Source organism: Xyrauchen texanus, chromosome 34 (genome assembly GCF_025860055.1).
Source record: "Xyrauchen texanus isolate HMW12.3.18 chromosome 34, RBS_HiC_50CHRs, whole genome shotgun sequence".
Taxonomy (NCBI): domain Eukaryota; kingdom Metazoa; phylum Chordata; class Actinopteri; order Cypriniformes; family Catostomidae; genus Xyrauchen; species Xyrauchen texanus.
Genome location: NC_068309.1, coordinates 25641588 through 25662808, shown reverse-complemented (window position 1 = coordinate 25662808; position 21221 = coordinate 25641588). Strand labels below are relative to the sequence as shown.

The 21221-nt window shown below is 37.6% G+C and overlaps 1 protein-coding gene across 1 annotated transcript in view; it reads left to right on the top strand.

Moving 5' to 3' along the window:
• LOC127628054 (A disintegrin and metalloproteinase with thrombospondin motifs 2-like) overlaps positions 1-17975 on the top strand; it is a 97078-nt gene extending 79103 nt beyond the window's left edge. Inside the window, exons 14-22 of the mRNA XM_052104714.1 lie at positions 1269-1392; positions 1811-1891; positions 2190-2353; positions 3629-3788; positions 3883-4015; positions 7760-7967; positions 8182-8311; positions 10553-10627; positions 14817-17975. Coding sequence (XP_051960674.1) covers positions 1269-1392; positions 1811-1891; positions 2190-2353; positions 3629-3788; positions 3883-4015; positions 7760-7967; positions 8182-8311; positions 10553-10627; positions 14817-15673 — 1932 coding nt within the window. The 3' untranslated portion in view covers positions 15674-17975. The remainder of the gene's footprint in view (positions 1-1268; positions 1393-1810; positions 1892-2189; positions 2354-3628; positions 3789-3882; positions 4016-7759; positions 7968-8181; positions 8312-10552; positions 10628-14816) is intronic.
• The last annotated feature ends 3246 nt before the right edge of the window (positions 17976-21221 follow it).

Genomic DNA, 21221 nt, shown 5'->3' with positions numbered 1-21221 from the left:
TCAAAGAAGTCGTCATATTTTGCTCTGAATGTGACGTACTTGTAATTGCCACTTCAGAAGTGGAAAGTAGGATCATTCCAATAGCACATGAAGCATTATATCCTCCCGGGTTGAGTGCAGTGATTAGAAATCACTGTATATAAATGTACATAACAAGATAAAGGCAGTCTGAGTTTGAATTTGTTGTTCCTCGTCTGATTTTAATGCAGTGTAAATAAACACATGCAGTATGTAAATAAATTATAAAAAAATAAATAAAAAAAAGATGAAAAATTCATGGTATCTACAACTGCATTATGCTTAAAATGGATTAATCTGACATATGGAAACAATGAAAACAATAACATTTAAAATAAAAGTTGATGTAAAACAGTCTCTTTGTAATTGAGTTGTGTACTTTAACCATTAGCCACAAGGAACACTTTGCTCTGACAATCGCCTCACTTAGATACTTCTATACAGTACACTAAAATGGAAGATGACATACATTGTAAAGTGGCAAGTCAAAATAAAGAAACTGTTCAAAATTATTTTATTGTCAAGTTAGTTTAACTGATTTGTCAAAACTAGCAATGTTCATAGTGATGAAGCCTAGTAGCAGCAAATGAGGATTGTGTATCGGCACTCTACTGCTTTTTCTGCAATGCCAGAATGCACAAGGGTGAATTTACAACCAAATTTTAACCACTGAAATTTTAGAGGCGAATTTGCAAAATGAAATATAATGGGCATAATATTACCTGTGAAAAACTGAAGATAAAATGAAAAATAATATTTTGGAACTGAACTTTGGAAGGTGAATGTTATTATTGATTTTTTTGGTGCAAAATATTTTCAGTTTAAATATTCACTGCCATAAATATACAACCATATGAAAATACATCCTTAAAAAAATGCTAGCACTGTTAATGCAATGTGTTTTTTTTTTTTTTTATACATATACTTCATCTTTTCAATACAATGGCAGTGGATAAAGTCTCTCTTAAAGCTTAGAAAAGGGCCCAAAAGTTTCATAAAAGTAGTCAAATCTTCTGAAGGCATACAATAGATTTTGGTGAGAAACATCCTGAAATTGATGTCATTTTTCATCTTGATGTCATGTTCATGAGCACTATGAGAGAAGCTCTTTTACAACAAGCTTCTCTCATGATGACTAAATTATGACAGAATTTTACTTTTGGGTGAACTGTCCCTTTGAGATGGGCCTACATATAAATAGATATTCTTAAGGGCTATTCTTGGTTCTGTTAACTCTGCTCTCTGCACAGAAAGTGGGCTGTGACAATGTGATTGCCTCAGAGCTTGAGGACGATAAGTGTGGGGTGTGTGGAGGAGATAACTCCACCTGCAAGATTGTTAAAGGCAACTTCACCCGCAGCACGAGGAAACCAGGTGAGCTTCTCTCCCTGGATGCACATGATATAATGAAGTCCCCCTACAGTCTCAAACTAAAATAAATAGTTTTTATAATTATAAGCAATTACTATAAATCCATAGTTTTATATTGCATCATCATTTGTGATTCATGTATATGCTTTAAATAATGAGTAGGATAGCTTAATAAAAAATATCATCAATGTTTCAGGGGAGTGAGCTAGTTGTGGGAAACCCATATTTAAGGTTACCTATTTCTGCTTGATCTAATCTTTAAAATTAGTTTTAAAGGTTAAGTTTAAGGTAACAATTGCAGGTTGAATGTAAGTAGCTTACATGTAAATAGGCATTGGTAATAATATTTATTAATGGTAAAATTATAAGACTTGTATGTTGTCCCATCAGTCATTTTTATTTTGGGGAATTTTATTGTTAGGTTTTCTGAAGATCCTGGAGATTCCGAGAGGAGCACGGCACATAATGATCCGTGAATTCAAAGGAACCCCACATATTCTTGGTAGGACCTTCTTCCTACCAGATGCCTGTGTGATTAATTACACATAACTCAAGTGTCTGGCTTCCCACTGTTTTTTATTGATGGAGAGTTTTGGACTCTTCCTGGCTTTGAGAACATTAAAAGCTCCAGCTCAGTGGCCGTGAAGCACCTTAGTTAGTTGGAAGTAATGCCTTCCAATACAATTGATTTATAGGTACATAAAACAGATCAAATCAGCTTAAAGAAGATTGATCGTTTTTTCCACTGCCTTATTATGAGTTTCACTGCATGTAGTGAAAGTTAAACTGTCCTCTCCTAGCGGTGAAGAACCAAGCCACAGAACATCTCTTTCTGAATGACGAGGGAGATTTTCCAGAGTCACGTACAGTGATCGAAAAAGGTGTGGCATGGGAGTACACCAACGATGATGACATGGAGACGGTCCAGACAACCGGACCACTCAAATATGGAGTTCTTATCATGGTGAGAATGATAATTATATCCACCCTCATACCTAACAAGAACAATCTGGTGAGTATTAAAATATTTTGACCAACTGATTGCTGAGTGTCAGTAGCAGGTGCTAATTGATAGATACTTAGTCTATGTTCATAACTGTATTATACTTGAACTTGTCCTCCAGGATGTAATAATTATGCTTTGATAATACATCATTTGTTTTAAATATTAGGCAGTATACAATGTATATGTTGCAGTATGCAATGAGCAATACGCTAGTATTGTATTTATATTGCTATAACATTTTTGGATAATAGGAATAATTATAAAATTGTTCATTACCATTGCGTGAAAGCAGCACTACATGCTACGTCCATGCACAACGTCTCATAAGAATTAGAATTTAGAAACATTTTTGCTTTAATTTGTTTGTGTTTCAATACATTTATTAAAAATCAATATCAACCAGTAGAAGTGAAGTGCGTTCTGGTACAATCACTGTTAATACTAGCCATGATTTGTGTGTCAGTAAATTATTAATAATACTTACATTCTCTATCATTTAACAGAGCATAAATCCAAATCCTAACAAGAATTCCATTCTGATAAAAGCAGCGTGTCACTGTCATAGAAATATGCCTGCCTGCAGACATACTCTTAAGTTCATAATTCTATTCTGCTAATTCATTGCATACAGTCCATTTACACTACCAACAACTTATGAATGTGCTGTAATTGTTTATAATGCTGGTACTTGACAGGGAATGGACTAAATAATAAGACATAGACAGTGCAATAACCGGAGAAGAGCCTCAGAATTAAATTACACTTGACCCAGCCCATTAGCGCTTTGCGTGTGCAATTTCACGTAGCGTATGATTGCATGAAAATACCAAAACTTCCTTGCCATGCCCATTGACTTTGCATGTATCACTCATGGCATAGCACTGGTGCTCTTATAATAGGGCCCTATGCGTTGTGAAAATTACATAAGCTGGCAATTAAGGATACAAATCCAATACAAACACTTTACCTAAAAGGAATAGTTCCTTGAATTTACTGACCCTCATGTTGTTACAAACCTTTATGATATTCTTTCATCCATGGAACACAAAAGGAGATGTTAGGCATAGTGTTTGTGTCTCAGTCACTTTTCAGGGCTTTAAGAAAAGATAAGACCACTAGTACTATTGCAGATTTAAATAATAGTAGTAAGATTGTGGTGTGAGAAATGGTGTTAAAAAGGTTTGTCATTTCAAAAAGTACAAAAAGTTCTACAATGTCAAACATCTTCACTAGGTTCACTCCCAGAGTACTTCTAAAGTCACACTTTCATACAAGTACATACTGGCGGAAGATCCACTTTCATCAATGGAGAATACCCTACCTCAGGATGACACGGTCTACTTTGAGTGGGCTCTGAGGAAGTGGTCGCACTGCTCCAAGCCATGTGGCGGAGGTACATTGCAGTATGACATATAGACAAGAGCTTTGTGTGAAATGTGGATCAATGGTACAGCAGCATGTATTGTGTCTGTTTTTCTGGCTTGTAGGGAAACAGTACACACGTTTTGGGTGCCGAAGGAAGTCGGATGGCAAAATGGTGCACCGCACGCTGTGCTCCAACATACCCAAACCTCGAGCCATTGGTCGAGCCTGTAACCAGAAGGAGTGCTCAGAACCAATGTAAGCATGCAGGGTTTGCCATGTGGTAGTTTTTAACCAATATCATAAAGTTAACCTCTAAACGTAAATGTCCAGATAAGAGGCAGAGAATGACACGAGGATACAGGAGAAAGATGATTAGTGTATTAGCTGTAATTTAGTCTTCCATAGCCAGACTTTTGACCTGAGGCAAAAAAATAATTCTGGTCATGAACCACCCACTTTGACAGAGTGACTGACAATAAAGCGGCCAACCACCGATTGTTTTGTTTTCATGTGCCAGTTAGGGGCAGGGTTATCTCAAATACATTATACAACAATAACAGGCTGGTGTGAAAAACTTAACTCAAATATTGGCACGGCAGACTCTGTAAACATTTATACAGAAAACAATATAAAAAGGGGACAATGTGTATTGATTTGAGATCTGAATTTTTGTTCTTCTGATAGTAAAAAACACTCATTATTTAACAACTTTGATTGAATTTAGGATTCTGATGATTATTTTAAGTGCTGAAAAAAAGACATTAGTTTAATGACTTATACTGTAATACAAGTGCTTTTGACCAATAGGTTGTGCTGTCACCAAATTGACATGATATTGTCAGGGCTTATTCACAATTCCACAAATGAAGTTTCATGTCAATATGCCAAAGTGTTCATGAAATACAGCCTCGGATCCTTATTGGCATCTTGCCATATAATTATTTTATATGTTACACAAGAACGGTTTGGGTCTTGTGTAACAAAATTTTTGACATGAGAAACCCAAGATGTTACACAACAATTTGCAAATCAGTGCAAATCAGATGGATGGCCTAGGAGGAGATAAAAAAAATTAGGTTTGACATTAAATTCAAAATGGTGGACAAGAAGTATGGCTGACCATAGCAAATTGGGTATCATTCGACTCTGTATGCCCCATGGAATCTAAAGAGACCAATTTCATGATTTAAGGCCAAACTAGCCATTTTTCATATTTCTAAACCACCAGGTGGCGCTGTTCTGAAACTGTGTAGGTACCCTCATGTCATGCTAGTGATGACATATACCAATCTTGATTGGTATATACCTTTCTTGAGAGCCTTGCGCATCTCTGAACTTGGGAAAAGGCCAATGAGAAATTGGCAGAAAGAATTTGCATGTCCCGCCAATGGACATACGGGTATAAAGGGAGGGAAATGCAAAACAGCACTCGACAGCACTCTCTAAAAGATAATTTTTGTAAAAGAGTTTAATTCTCTAAAAGAGCATTACACAGCGGCGTTGAACGTCCTTTTTAGGATGCGTCTTTATAATGATGCCTTTCCGCCCCGTGTAGTTCCTGGCTGCGGTCAAGTGCTCTCCGCTCCTGACGGGCACAGGCGTTGCCTCATGTGTCTGGGCCGTGATCACACGAGGTAGCATTTGTGGATGGTTCGTGTTCTCACTGCGAGAACCTTACCCTGCAATGTTGCGATCGCTGCTTCCCTTCCTAAAAAGGAACGCCACTCCAGCTGCCCCCCGCATCACACCTTTTTCCAATGGAATTTAGGATGACCAGGCTGGTGATGGAGGCGATTTGGGGATGGCAGCGGGCTCGGTTCGACGGCCAGGCGTATCAGTACAAGGTCCTCCCCTTCGGCATGTCCCTGTCCCCTCGCTTCTTTACGAAGGTCACAGAGGCAGCTCTTGCCACAAGAGTTACTGTGCGTCCACAGGGACCAGGTGCTCAGGCACCTCAGCCTTAGGGCTTCAGGTCAACTGGGAAAAGAGCAAGCTCACCGGTTCAGAGCATCTCTTTTCTCAGCATGGAGTTAGACTCAGTCTCAATGATAGCACTCCTCACCAACGAGCGCACGCAGTCAGTGCTGGAATGCCTCACCTTGTTCAGGCCAGGCACGGCGGTCCCTCTAAAACATTTCCAGAAGCGCCTGGGGCATATGGCTTCCTCCGTGGCGGTCGTGCCGCTGGGGTTGATGCATATGAGACCACTTCAGCACTCAAGTCCCAAGACGAGCATGGCACCGCGGCACGCACCGTGTGTTTATCACCCCCGCCTGCCACCAGACTCGGACCCTTGACAGACCTCTGTTTTTTAGTGTGGCATCCTCGTGGGCACTGGCCAAAGGCACCTCCTTAGCCGAAATATGCAGAGCAGCGGGGTGGGCAACACCCAATACCTTTACGAGATTTTACAATCTCAGGGTTGAGTCGGTTTCATCCCGTGTTTTCTCAGGTCCGAGCCGGTACAACTTGGTAACGCGGTAACAACTGACCGGGTGTACCGCTTGCACCTAGCGCCCTTTCCCTCCACTGAGGTAATATCATGCGCTCTTATCCCAGGAAATCCCACTAACTCAGCTCCCTAGATGACTCCTCCCTAGCCCTCTGGTCCGCGAATTCAGCGGAGGAATTCCCCGACCAAACCCAATGAGAGTACTCAAATTACTCTGTACTGGAATAGGTGCTCCACAGGTCGGGCCCCCGTGTGGACTTATCCCCCTGTGTATATTTTCCGTGGTACAGTCCCCTTGCGAGCGGACCCGCATCTCCCTTGGGCAGTCGTCACTGCCCCCCGGTCGCCGTGTTTGTAGCAACTCCTCCCTCCCAATAAGGTAGGATCTACCACCGTGCCGTTCTCCACATGCGACTTTGAATCCCATATGATGTATTCCACCACTCTTTACCTCCCCCAGCCTGGGCAGGTGTGGTCTCCGCAGGGTCTTTCCCCCCTGAAAGAATAGGAATTGGGAAAGAACGCCTTCCCCAATGCGTGTGATAGCTTTAAGATGGCCTCAGTCGCTTTAACTCTATGCGAGAAACATAGAGAGAGAAAAGGCACGACTGTCACGGCTTGCTCCCATGCTTGGCACGTCACCTTGTTCCCCCCACATCGGGGCGTAGGGAACCAGAAGGCTATGCCGATCTTATAGGGCGTTGGGGAAGGGTACGTGCAGTCTGACATGGCCTGTCGTTTTTGGCACGCAACTGCCTGCCTGCACCTGTGTCAACAGCGGACATACACGGTTCAGTGCATGGCGTGATTAAAATTGGACCCCTAGTGTCTCTTCTTCGACACAACGTCGAAGTGAGCGACAGACGGGGAACGTCTAGGTTACTGTTTTAACCTCCTTTCCCTGATGGAGGAAACGAGATGTTGTGTCCTCCCGGCCACATCGCTGAACCGATTCACTGTTATGGCCGAACCTCATTGTCGGCTCCTCAGGCAAAATCCTGAATGAACAGATGCATTTTCCTCCCTTTATACCCATATGTCTGGGGGCGGGACATGCAAATTCTGTCTGCCAATTTCTCATTGGCCTTTTCTCAAGTTCAGAGATGCACAAGGCTCTCAAGAGAGACCCCTAGTGTCGCTTCTTTGACACAACGTCTCGCTCCCTCCAGGAAATGGAGGTTACAACAGTAACCTAGATGTTTCATGTAAATATGCTCAAGCGTTGCGTAGATACAGCCTAATGTCCATTTTGGCGAGCTCACCATTGAATTTCTTCATGAGCTATACTAGAACGTTTAGGTCTATCATGATAAAAAATTTTGTCATAAGTAGATGATTTTGTTGATGATACATGCAAATTTTCTAGGGAATCGGACAAACGGTCTAGGAGGAAAAGTAGTTTTTTCTTGAAATTAAATATGGTGGGAAATCTAGTGGACGGAGCTTTAAAACGATGCAGCCTATTGGGCGTGCTGTCTGATGCTAAAACTAGCGTGTGTGTGTGTGTGTGTGTGTGTGTGTGTGTGTGTGTGTGTTCTGTATAACAGATGGGTGACAGGAGAATGGGAGGAGTGCAGTAAATCATGTGGTAAGACTGGATCTCAGACTCGACCTGTGCGCTGTGTGAGACCTGAGGTGGACGGATCATACAAACCTGTCAACGCCAAGTACTGTAACGACGACCGGCCAGAGGGACGCCGTTCCTGTAATCGGCACCTGTGCCCTGCACAATGGAGAAGTGGACCTTGGTCTCAGGTAAGTGTGTGTGTGGGTCAGGTTTTTCATACAATGCCTACCATTTCCTTTCTCTCCCCCCAATAACTCTCTGCATTGTGTCTATAAAGCAAAAAGCCCAGCCACACCATCATACAATAAAGAATAAAGAATTGACATTAATGTTGAGAATGAAATGAATGCTACAATGAGTTTTTATATGTGTAATGAGCATATGTTCTTCATTTGTGTGTAGTGCTCAGTGACCTGTGGCAATGGAACTCAGGAGCGGCAGGTTATGTGCAGCACACCTGACAATGCCATTGGCATCTGCATGGATACCAAACCTGAGAGCATTAGAACATGTCAGCTGGCGCCATGTCCAAGTGAGTGTCCAATGTGGCTTGTAAAGCAACTGTTAATGCACTTATGACTCTTAAAAAACAACAACTTTATTTTCCTCAATGGAATAATTCCGCCAAAAAATAAAAATGATGTCATTATTTACTCACCCTCATGTCATTTGAAACTTGTATGCTTTTATTGTTTTCATGGTACACATGTGGAGAAAAATCTTTACGTAACATTTCCACACCTGTCAAGCTCCAAAAAGGATTAAAAAACATCATTATTGCATTTTAAAAGTAGTTTATACGACTCATGCAGTGCATTCCAAATCTTCTGAAGCCATACAATAGCTTTGTGTGAGGAATAGACCAAAGTATATTTCATTATGAGGTTTAGGTGTCAATTATAGATACATTATAAATATAAAAATTAGGGCTGTCAATTGATTAAAAATCTTCATCAAATGTATTACATGGTATGCTGATTAATTAATCAAATTTATCACTATTAAACCTATATATAAATATTTGCAAAGAAAGCCCCTCTAATAACAATAATATAATATATATAATCATTAAATTATTTAAATAATTAAAATTAAATATATATATATATATATATATATATATATATATATATATATATATATATATATATATATATAATAATTCCTGTAATTAAAATGCATTTCATTATTGTGGCTGATGAGTAAAGCATTGATAAGACTCCATTGATAGAATCAGATATATTGTTTATTTCCATATTATTGAACATATGCCAATCATTGGCCCACAGTTCGCAGCAATACATTTCGCAATTTTAATTTGTCAGTCAGTCCGAGAATTATTTTCTAAGCCTGTGTAAATGTGCACCTGTGTCAAAAGGTTGCTTTTGGGACGTCTCACTTTGTTTGTGTCACATCATAAACATAAACTGTTTTAGGTTACTGTGTCAAGTAAAAAAAAAATCTAGTTTGAAACTTGAAAAACACGTCTTGAGATTCTTCGGAGCCAAGCTCCGCGGTTGTGTGTGTTCAGGGAGCTGAAACCTCACTCTGTTCCACTTCACCTCTAGAGAGCTTCCTGTTGGATCTACAGTGCATTGCCAGTGGCTTTCTCCCTCCTTTTCACCCCAGTGCAATCCGCACCCCTAGGTGCTTTGAAAGTCTTTTAAAAGAGCAAACACTCCTCTAAAAGAGTATTATTTTCAAGAGAAAATAAAAGAGTGACGCTTAGCGCTGAATGTCTTTTTAAAGACGTGTCTTTATTAAGATGCCGTTCCACCTTTGAGTTGTTCCTGGATGCGGCAGATATCTCTCTGCTTCTGTCGGCCATAGGCGCTGCCTTGTGTGTCTGGGGCAAGATCACACCGAGGCACCATTTGTGGATGGTTCGTGTACTCATTGCGAGAAACTGACCATGGCATCGTTGCAGTCACGGCTTTCCTTTCTTAAAAGAAACGTCACTCCAGCTGCCCCCATGTTGCTCCTTCTTCTCACAAATTGAGGACGACCCGGCTGGCGATGGAGGTGATTTGGGGAGTTTAGCGGGCACGGTTTCAGCGGGTATATCCCCATCGTACCGTCGAGTGAGTGACAGAAGGGGAACGTCTAGGTTACAAGTGTAAACCCGTTCCCTGATGGAGGGAACGAGACGTTGTGTCCCTCTTGCCACAACACTGTACCAAGCTGTTGTAATGGCCGAACCTTGTTCTCGTCTCCTCAGTGCAGAATCTGACTGAACAGAGGCACATCCCGCCTTGTATACCTGTATGTCCGGGGGCGGGACATGCAAATACTGTTCGCCAATTTGGCATTGGTCTTTTTCATATTCAGAAGCATCCGAGGCTCACGGAAGAAGCCCCTTGTGTCACTACAATCAACACAGCCTCTCGTTCCCTCCATCAGGGGGGTATTAACAAATGAAAACATACTTTTAATGTGAAATATTTTTTAGTACTGTATATGTAGAAATTAACATTAAGCAAGATTGGTTATGCTGTAAATGTATTGTTGTTAGTTGTAGCTAAAAGGTTAATGAATGTAACCTTTATTAAAGTGTTACTAAAATTGCTTATATATGGACTACTTTTATGGTGCTTTATGTTCTTTTAGGAGTTTTTTCCCCCTTTATGGAACTTGACAAAAAAAAAATGTATGGGGGGGGATTTTGAGGGTGACTAAATGATGACAGAATTTACATTTTTGGGTAAACTATCCCTTTAATCCAAAAAAATTAAGCTGTTCCTAAATCATCTTGCCCTTCTATCTCAAAACTCAGATGACAAAGGAAACTTCCTCATCCAGTGGCTCTCCAGAGCGGACCCTGAGTTCCCAGCTCCCAAGATCTCCTCAAGTAAACGGCCACTTTCCAATCAGGAGCCTGCTGTTTGCTGCATGTCTGCTCTTTCCTGGACCCTGCCTCTCTCTCTTACGCTATGGCTCTGTTATACTATGCCCTGACCACTTCTGTGTCTCTGAGTCTGCTCCTTCACCTAACTTCTCCTTCGTCTAAGGGAATTCTGTGGGTCTTTTCTCGGCCCTTGTTCACTCTGTACAGGGCTGAGGGGTCAACATGGCGACTTAAATTGAGTTGAAAGAGGGCGATAAATGCCTATGAGGAAAGGGGCCTTGTTTTGAGGAGCCTCGATGGTAATTCTGTGTCAGGTAATATGGATAAGACTGTTGTGACGACTTCCAGGCAGAATCAATCAACCAATCTATTCAATAAATGAAACAACCCTTCTGTGTCAGGGAGGTGATCTGGGATTGTTGGTGACTGAATTTTATGTAAACACAATTATATGCATATACAATATGAGCGTAAAGAATTTTATCACTAAAAAGACATCAAAGGTCATAACTCCAACTTATATTGACTGTTATATGTTATGTATTTTTGTATATATTTTTTCTGGAAAAAGTTTTAAGATCTTGAGAGTTGAGTATACAGGGTAAAATCACAATAGATGACGCAGCATCTACAGTGATGTTTCATTCTGTTTAAGCTGGTTTTTACCCAAATTATTTTTCTGTATATTTTCTGGAGGACTGGTACGTTCTATGAAAAGACCAAAATGTTAGGTATGACGGTGCATGCTTTATCACTCTTGCATTTTTATTTGATAAATTGGTTGCGTGTTGATCTGACATTGTATTGAAGAAAAAAAATACCTCACGCTTCTATATAACTTGGTTAAAAGAATAACAAACAGCAAAAGAGTTTATTTTTCCACTCACATCAGACAATTTTGCCTTAATTTTGGTTGAAAAGATATGGGTATCACTTTCGGTTTGTATACCCATGAAATCCAAAAAGAGGCAGCTAAAGGATAGAAGGTAAACAACAACAAATATGGATGTTTACAGCAAAGAGAGTCAGATGCTGCTATATATCTTGCTAATATATTTTGATTATATCATGGTCTCTTTGCTGTATCATGACTGCAAGTCTGTGGAAAAACAAAACTTTAGCAATGCAGACCATGTGTCTGAAGGCCTTTTATTAACTATACAGCTATTATGTATCTATATTAATGATGTTGAATATACTTAGTAACATTAATATATTCAATGACTGTTATCTCTTACACAAGTTACTAAAATAAATTATTGTATTTATCTATGTATACCTTGCAGGGCAGGTTTTCTTAACTGAAAAGTGATGATTATATATATATATATAAGACTGTATTTTAGGTTATTGTGATATTTTAAAGGATTATAACATTTATTCATGTCTGCCTATGTGTGTGTCAGGTAAATGCTATTATAGTTTTGTCTTGTCTTTAAAAAATACCTGAATATCCTTAAAACAAGACATATTTACTTTATAAGCAAAATTGCAAAAGACATTAAAGGGTTATCCAAAAATGAAAATTCTAATCATTTACTCACCCTCATGCCATCCCAGATGAGTATGACTTTCTTCTTCTGAACTCAAAAATAGATTTTAAGAAGAATTCCCGAAGTTTCAGCTCTGTAGTTCCATACAATGAAAGTGAATGGTGACCAAACCTTTCAAGCTCCAAAAATAAATAAATAATGGAATAATTTAAATTTAAGTCTTTAGTGGTTAAATCCATATCTTCAGATGATAGGTGTGGGTCAGAAACAGATCAATATTAAAGTTATTTTGTACTATACATCTCCACTTTCATATTCTGAAAGTGAAAGTGGAGATTTATAGTAAAAACGTTTTGAAATATTGATCTATTTCTAACCCAAAGTGATTGCATCAATTCAGAAGACATATGTAATACCATTGGAGTCTTATGGATTACTTTTATGCTGCCTTTATGTGATTTTTGGAGCTTCAAAGTTCTGGTTACCATTCACTTGCATTGTATTGACCCACAGAGCTGAAATATTCTTCAAAAAATCTTTGTTTGTGTTCTGTAGAAGAACACATCTTGGATGGTGAGTAAATTATGAGAATTTTCATTTTTGGGTGAACTATCCCTTTAAGATGTATTTTCAGAGAATATATCTTGACTTAAGTTTATTTTACTTACCACATTATCTTTTATTACTATTATTTTTTGTTTTCTTGTTTTAAGCATAAATGTAAAAAAGAAATTGTGTAGAGGTTGTTTAAAATAAGGAAAAAATATTCCCCAATACAGTCAGAAAAAGAAACTTAATGCAAGATATATTCTCTGAAAACAAGTTCTTACACAGTTGTGCTTCTTAGTAAATTGACCATGTTTTAAGGATGTTTAGACATTTTTACTGCAAAACAAGACAAGAATACTGATTAAGAATATTATGTTTTGTAATTAAGAGTGAAATGAATATAACAGGGTCCAGGCTAAAAAATCCTCCTTTATCCAAACACACAGGACTTGGAAACAAACTTTGCAATTAAAAACAAACAAAAAAACAAATGGCAGTAATGGTAGCATTTATTTTAGACTGTTCTTCCAGACCTTTTCTGGAATTACACCTTCTACTAACTTCACATCTAATACATTATTAGCCACATTATTAATCATTAAGACTGTTTTAATTTAACCTGGAAGGTTTGGTTTAACCTAGGTTTGAAATCCCCTCCATGGATTTGAATGCAGCATTTGGCTCTAGTATGAGTCAGTTCTCAAATCTTTGTCAAATGCTGGCCTCTGTAGGGCGTATTTGTCAAAGCTGTTATGCTCCAGACTGTAGCATCTTATTTTCGGTATCTGCGATTGCAAAATGTGATTGGTTAAATGTAGTCCAGGATGTGCCATTTCCATTTGCAATTTTTTTACAGTTTTATCCCTCAGAATTGTGTCACTTATTCCAATGGATTTGATGGTGTCAAGAGGTTTTTTACCAAAGTATTTACTAAACTGTGAATGGTGTGACATTTTCAAAGCAGTTTACATTGTACTGAGCAAAATGATATGTGTTGTCTTGTACACGCTCTGTGTTTGACAGAAAGTCTCTATGTAACTAATGTGGTTTCTTGTCAGCTGTGTTTTTGGGAATAAAGAGTCAAGTAAAAATAAATATTAATACTCTCTGAACTTGTGCTTCATAATTTTATACTGATAATTAGATGCTTGTGTTGTTCCTCTCTGGCTGAATAACTGAATAATTTGAATTTTACTTCTTTCCTCATTTCCTGGTGTTCTCATTTCTTTCCTTTTCATATTGGGTGATTCTCATGAAACCTGTCAGAAAATGTCTAGGGGATATCTAAACCAAAAAGGCAATGAAACCTACATTAAGGACTATATATATATATATATACATTTTCAGGATACTTAAGCACATTTTACACCACAATTCTTATTACCGTAATACTTTGAGACATTTTACATTTACTATTCCATGGTTTTCTATGATAACTCTAATTATTGTAAAAGTAATATTTTTACTCAAACACCATAAACTAATAAAAAAAAGTTTTTGCAAAATTCTTTTTTTTTTTCTTTTTTTTTATTCAAATCAGCTAAAGTGAAAGGTACCAAGGGAGTACTTATATGATATTTAAATATTTTTAGAATTTATATTTATATTATATTTTTCGCATTGCAGTAATGAGAATTGAGGGGTAAAATGTGCATAACTGTTGTGTAAATGATGTCACTATGTTAAAAAAAAAATCTCAATGGCCTAAAAAAAAGTATTCATTTTCTTTATACAAAATATTATGTATTATTTATTTATTTTAATTATGAATTAAAACAGGAGCAAGAAATTTTCTTGACAAGTTTAGTGAGAATCACCTTATAGATACTTATAAGATTCCTATAATTTCTTAAAAGTATTGTGCATTCAAAAATTATTCTGATTTATGTTGTTCCAAATCCATATGACTTTCTTCTGTGGAGCATAGAATGTCAACCTCTATTCACTTTCACTGTATGGAAAAAAAGTATGCAATGTCACTGAATGGTGACGGATACTGACATTCTGCCTAACATCTCCTTTTGTACGGCACAGAATTTATAAAATCACGAGGTTTTGGTAAAACACGAGGGCGAGTATTTGATTATTGAATTTGTATTTTTGGGTGAACTATTCCTTTAACACAAGCCTCTTGTTGGTTTGTCTTCCAGGGTTTCGCTGTAAAGGAGATAAGTCTGTGTTCTGTCGGATGGAGGTTTTAAGTAAGTACTGCTCCAATCCTGGCTATAGACAGATGTGCTGCAAGTCTTGCAATGAGGGCAACTACACCACTGAATTCAACATTACTAGACCCTGGACCTACACTACTGTTGCACCTCCCATAACCCCCTCTGCAACAGCTCCTGTTCAGACCACACAGATGCACAGGACCTCACTGAAGCCCAGCACCCACAGCAGCCGTTTAGCAGGCACACCATCTGTCAGCAGGTGGAGAAGACCCAGTACCACTGCCACACCTTGGGGCTACACAACCACTGTCAAACCATTGACCCTAAAGAGAGGAATGACAATCGCTTGCACCACTAATACTGTCACCATGGAAAACCAGCATACCAGCACACCCACCTACAAGGAGGACACCAGCGCCCCCTTCTACGAGGAGGAAACTTGGAGCGGTGCCTCAGCAGAACACATCTCAGAATCAGAATCATCAGAGTCCATCTCTTTTTCTACAGAGCCCTGGCCAGTCACTTCGATATTTACCAGTACTGTTGATGATGAAATACTTGACACAACTATTATGACAACACCACTGCCTAGAGTTACTGCAACAAGCCCTCCTGCCATAGTTACTCTCCATAGGTCAGAGGATAAAAAGGAAAATAACTCCATTGATGTGTCCTACAGAATTGTCGGTCTAAACGAAGTCGCACTTAACCACTTTGTTCTCAGAAAGCTAGTGCCGTTCCGTGAGAAAACACAAAATAAAAGGATTCAAGAGCTCCTCGCAGAGAAAAGGAGGCAAGACTTTCTCCTACAAAGACGGAAAAGAAAGCCAAGAAAATGATAAATTGTTTTCTCTCTTTCCTGTTCTGTTATCCCTAGTGATCTTATGGTATTTTGTGAGTACATATAAGATTATTTTACAGGAAGAAACATGAAATCATAGCCTTACTTGTGATATCTGTTCAAGGAATCTTAATACATGTGATCCGGGAAAGAAACATTACCATATTCAATGTTTAACTAAAAATGACAGTATCCCATTGGTTTACAACATTTTGCTATTTCAAAGACAGATTTAATGAACATTTGAATTTGTCTAATGTTTTAAAGTTGAAGTGTCCAGTTCTTTTAATGTTAAAATACTTTATCCTATCCCAGCTTAATATACAAACACAACTAGTGAGTTTGTAGGTTGATTCCATTAAACAATCAATCAATTTTGTAGGTTGATTCCAATTTAAACAACTGTTTGTTCTAATATTGACTCAACCGATAGAGTGAGTTTGGGGGTGGGACTATCTGTGATCAACCAATGGAAGATAGGGTGTTTAGGGAAACCTTTTTGAAAACAGTAATTATTTTTCAATAGAACTTAAAAGTGCCCATGGGTGCACCCCCTTTTTCAGCCATCTTGGTTCCCATTTTTCCCATTCATTTTTTCCATAGGCTTTTCATAAAATACTTCATAAAATAGTTCTAAGCCATGAACCAAACCAACCAGCTCCGAGGTGAATCACAACATTACAAATCTTGATCTAAAGCAAAACTATTTGAAAATCGGATAAAAAGACAAAGATACAAGACTGTGCACTTCACATCTTTCATGAGGAAATGAACTACAATCACACGATGCATTGCAAATGACATCATTGAATTAAAAACTATGGCGAAATATAAAAATGTTGATTTAAAGTTATATTTAAATTATATCACAACATTTTGACATTTGATGGTTTGTTTGCTGCGATTTTCTCTGATTGGATGATCTTTCTCTGCAGGAACATGGGAAGTGTAGTTCTTCACCAGGAATTCTGCTATTAAGTGCAATTTTGTAAAAAGTTGAAATAACTCAGACTGATGGATGCAGCAGAAGTATATACCATCAATTAACAACCTTGGCGCTCATAGAAAGTCTGGCTTTAAAGGTTTATAAATAATCGCAAATCATCAATTCCCCTTTGAAAAAAAATATTTTACTTCTAGAACCAAGCTCTGTTCCCTTTGGCGCTGCTAGTGGCACAGAAAGAGACCCACATAAATCTTGAATTTGATAAACTGACATATTTCTCTAACATGTGATTCTAAAAAGAAAAAGATTATGATATCATTGTCTCAACTTTTTAATGTTTACTGAATGATTTGTCAACATCTGGTTCATTTTACATAAAACTGAAAATTTCCAGCATAAAAAGATGTCCCAAATTGCAGTTTAGTTGCACCATGACATCGCAATGCAGTTTTTATGGTGCTATCTCAATAAACTAAAGCGTCCTTTGTCCTGTGATATTTTGAGCCTTATGTTGAAAAACATTGTTTTCATACCACTAATGTTGATTGCTTTGGCATTTTGTTTTCATTATGAAAAATATTGTTATCACAAAGATTCATCTTGCTTACGACTTCTCTGCACAAATCAGAAATATCTTACTAAATGTTGTAAATATGAACTAGAATTTTATTTGTTGTATTTATTGAAGTGCCAATTACATTAAAGGGATAGTTCACCCAAAAAAATTAATTCTCTCATCATTTACTCACCTCATGCCATCCCTGGTGTGTATGACTTTCTTCTGCTGAACACAAAGATTTTTAGAAGAATATCTCAAATCTGTGAATGGTAACCAAAATCTTTGAAGCTCCAAAAATTGTTCTGTTTCTCACCCACACCTATCATATCGTCCAGTTGACATGGATTAAAGCACTGGAGTCTTATGAATTACTTTTATGTTGCCTTTATGTGCTTTTTTTAAAGTTCTAATCACCATTCACTTGCATTGTATGGCCCCATAGCTGAAATATTCTTCTAAAAATCTTTGTTTGTCTGCAGAAGAAAGTCATACACATTAGGTTTGCACGAGGGTGAATAAGTGATGAGTTTCCTTTTTGGGTGAACTATTAATTTAAATGAATGCTTTCTTCAAAGGCATCGTGCATATCAGCCCACTTTGCGCTTTTTGTGCATGCGGCATGAGTAACAATTCTACACATATCCTAGAAATACAGGAAGCAATACTGATATCTTCTCCATGCCGTGGGCGAATGCCGTGGCCGTCTACGTTCTTGATTTAAGGGGTATGAGTGAATGCCTACATTCTTGATTTAATAAAGCTGCAAATGAAGTAACAGTGTTGGTCTTATTCCAGCTAGACACACATTTATTTCAGTGTGTAAAAAAGGATGAAATAATGTGTTGGCAGTGAGATGTTGAGCAGGCGAACCACCACAGATGGCCACAAGATGTCTGTGCATCTCTTTTTATTGATCTAAATTACCATCAGTATGTAAATACTTTTAGTTTTTCCACTGAAGCACACAAGATGCTTTTCAGAAAATTCTCAGGCCAGGCTGGGATTACATGGTCCATCTGGTTTTGTACAAACTTGTGGAGTCCATGCCAGCTTGAGTTGGGAAAACCAAATTCTAAGAAGTTATAAAATTCATGTTAATTTTCAGTTCAATTTTCGCTCGAAATGTTAATGAAATAACAAAGAAACAATGTTGACATTAGTGGACTCAAGCTTGTGAACACCACTGCACTGTATGATATAAACAGCAGATGGCAGTTTTGTGGCAATGTGTTATAAACACGCTCTCCTGATGTTTTCCTACCATTTTGTAGTCAAGGTCTCAAAGCTGCTGTTTTCACAATTAAAACTGTTATGAAGCAGACGAGGAGTGAGGATCTAAATGCAGTTCTTTAATGAAGGAACAAAAGGGTGAACAGGGTAACTCAAAATAACTGAACAACACAGGGAACAAACAAAACATCCACGAGGGGATAACAAGTATAAACATGAAACACAACCACGGAGTGCACGGGCAGGAACACAATCAAGGACAACCATAACATACAACAACCAACAACAAATGAACAAACAACAGGGTTTAAATACAGAAGGATGATGATAAGTAAATTAAACACAGGTGGAAACAATGACACTGGCAGTGATGAGAGCAGGGGATTATGGGAAGTGTAGTTTGGGACCGGTGACAGGGGAGGAACACTGAGCAGACAACGGGGAATCGTGACAAAAACAACCATGTGTCATCAGAAAGAAATGAAACAAATGAAGGCCTGACAAAACATAGGTCACATATTATGTGATTGTGCTGCATAGTCAAGGTGACAGGTCCATCAGAGTTTAAGTGATCTTATTACAAAATTCCTGAAAACTTTTCTAGTTTAATAAGTACAGCGATTTGGCTATAATAGACTGCAGGTTGATTATGATAGACAGACAGAAACTGATGTTATTCATAAACACTATAAAATAAACTGAGGTCTCTCCAACTGAAAGATGCATCTAAAACTTATATTTAAGAAAAGTTCTGTAAATGAATTCATTTAAGTTGTGGTGAATATAACATAGTGTAAAATATTATTATTGTATAGAAATACAGATAACACTTCACAGTAAGGTTGTAATTATTAACATTATTAAATACAGTATACCTTAGGTATCACAAAGTAACAATTAACACATTTTTACAGCATTTTTTAATCTTGGTTAATGTTAATTTATTAATAAATAAATAAATAAATAAATAAATAAATAATTAATTGTTCATATTAGTTCATAATGCATTTAATTATGATAACACTCATACTAACTAATATAATACAACCTTATTGTAAAGTGTAACTAAAATACATATTTGTGTTTTGCATCCCAAAACAGATTTAGCAGCGGAAAATCTGTGTAATGTTTACAATTCTGCATTTGGCAAATGCTTTTATACAAAGCAACTTGGAAAATAACCAATGACCTTGATGTTGTTAATGCCTTCGCAAGTTGAACTAGGATCACTGTAGCACTGTAACATCCCCAAAGTGAGCTTTGCTGAAAAGTCTTTTACTCACCGTTTATTTATCTTTGTTATGCAATGTTCCTTTCGTGCTGAATTTCAGTGGTTGACTCATTACAGTGATTTTTATGTACTGAATAGGTTCTTACTGTAATACTTAAGTGGTAAAAATACATAATGATAGTAATAAAACCAATTCACAAATTTTGTGATAGCTATTGTATTATAATCTTATATAACATTGCTTTTAGATTTTTCTAAGCATTCGTTTTTGCAATGTACCATGTACAATGTAGCATTAAAACTTATACCATACGCGTGCGTGCGTGCGTGCGTGCGTGCGCGCCCGTGTGTGTGTGTACAAAGTGTACCAAATGAGTATTAAAGTAAAAATACAAATGTTGCACATGGCAGCAATAATATGTGTACTCTAATTTATGTTTAGTGTCCTTGTTATATGTAGGAAAAACCCCAAAACATATGAGCATCATTAAATGTCCTAAACAAGCCTAAATTGCTCTGTTCATATATCAGTTTTATTATGGCATTTTTATCAGATTACAGTCTTATCTATCTGGAAAACACCAACCAAGAGGATAAAAATAAACCTTGTCCACCTCAGATGGGTCAACTGGTCTCGTAGCAACCACTAAACTGAGCCGAAAAGATTGAGATACATTTTCTTTTGAATGGTGATTGTCTATTTCTGGCTCAGCATATCAAAGTTGTAGAGTTCCTATTAATGTTTGGCCTGACTGTTAATCTTGACCTACATCTCATTATATAGACTTATGAGTAAAATGTTAGTTTATGCTTTAGTGCATCTGAAAACTTGATGGAATTCATATATAATAAACATGCATTCAGTTATTTTATCCTCATTAAAAGGTTTACAACTAAAGATGTTAATAGATTAGAATATCCGCAGAGATTTTACTCAACCAGACAGTGGAATGTACAGTTTTTCTTGTGGACATCTAGTTAACTTGCTATAAAGCACCTCAACAAAACACTGAATATCTTTCTAAGATTTGATGCCACTAACCTGGTAAACTGGGACAAATGCAGTGATTATTTACAGTAATTCTCTAGAAGCACTAATTGTATAAATCTGATACCTTGTCATCTGAGCCTGTGACCGATCGGACCGACCGACCGACCGACCGACCGATCGATCGATCGATAGATAGTTAGTTAGTTAGTCTATCTTTGTCGTGCTTGTTGTTACAAGATGCTGCATAGGTTTGGAACATTTATAACAAACAAATCCATTCATGTCCTCTGATCAATATTTCAAGGATGTATTCCTTACCACAGAGAGCACTACTGAAATTTAATGGTCACTCCACTGCATGTCTTACACTGGAAAAGTTGACTTTGCCTTCTGAATTCCTAAATAATTTATGAGAGAAGAAAAATGAAGAAGAAAATAAAAAAAACATTGACACCTTTTTCTAACTCCCTTCAACCAACACTCACATCTGCATGGTGGAGTTTTATGTAACCATATTGTGTAAGCGTTACTTAAAATGAACCCTGAATACAAACAGCAAACTAATGGTACTGAGCTTTTTAAAGGTGAA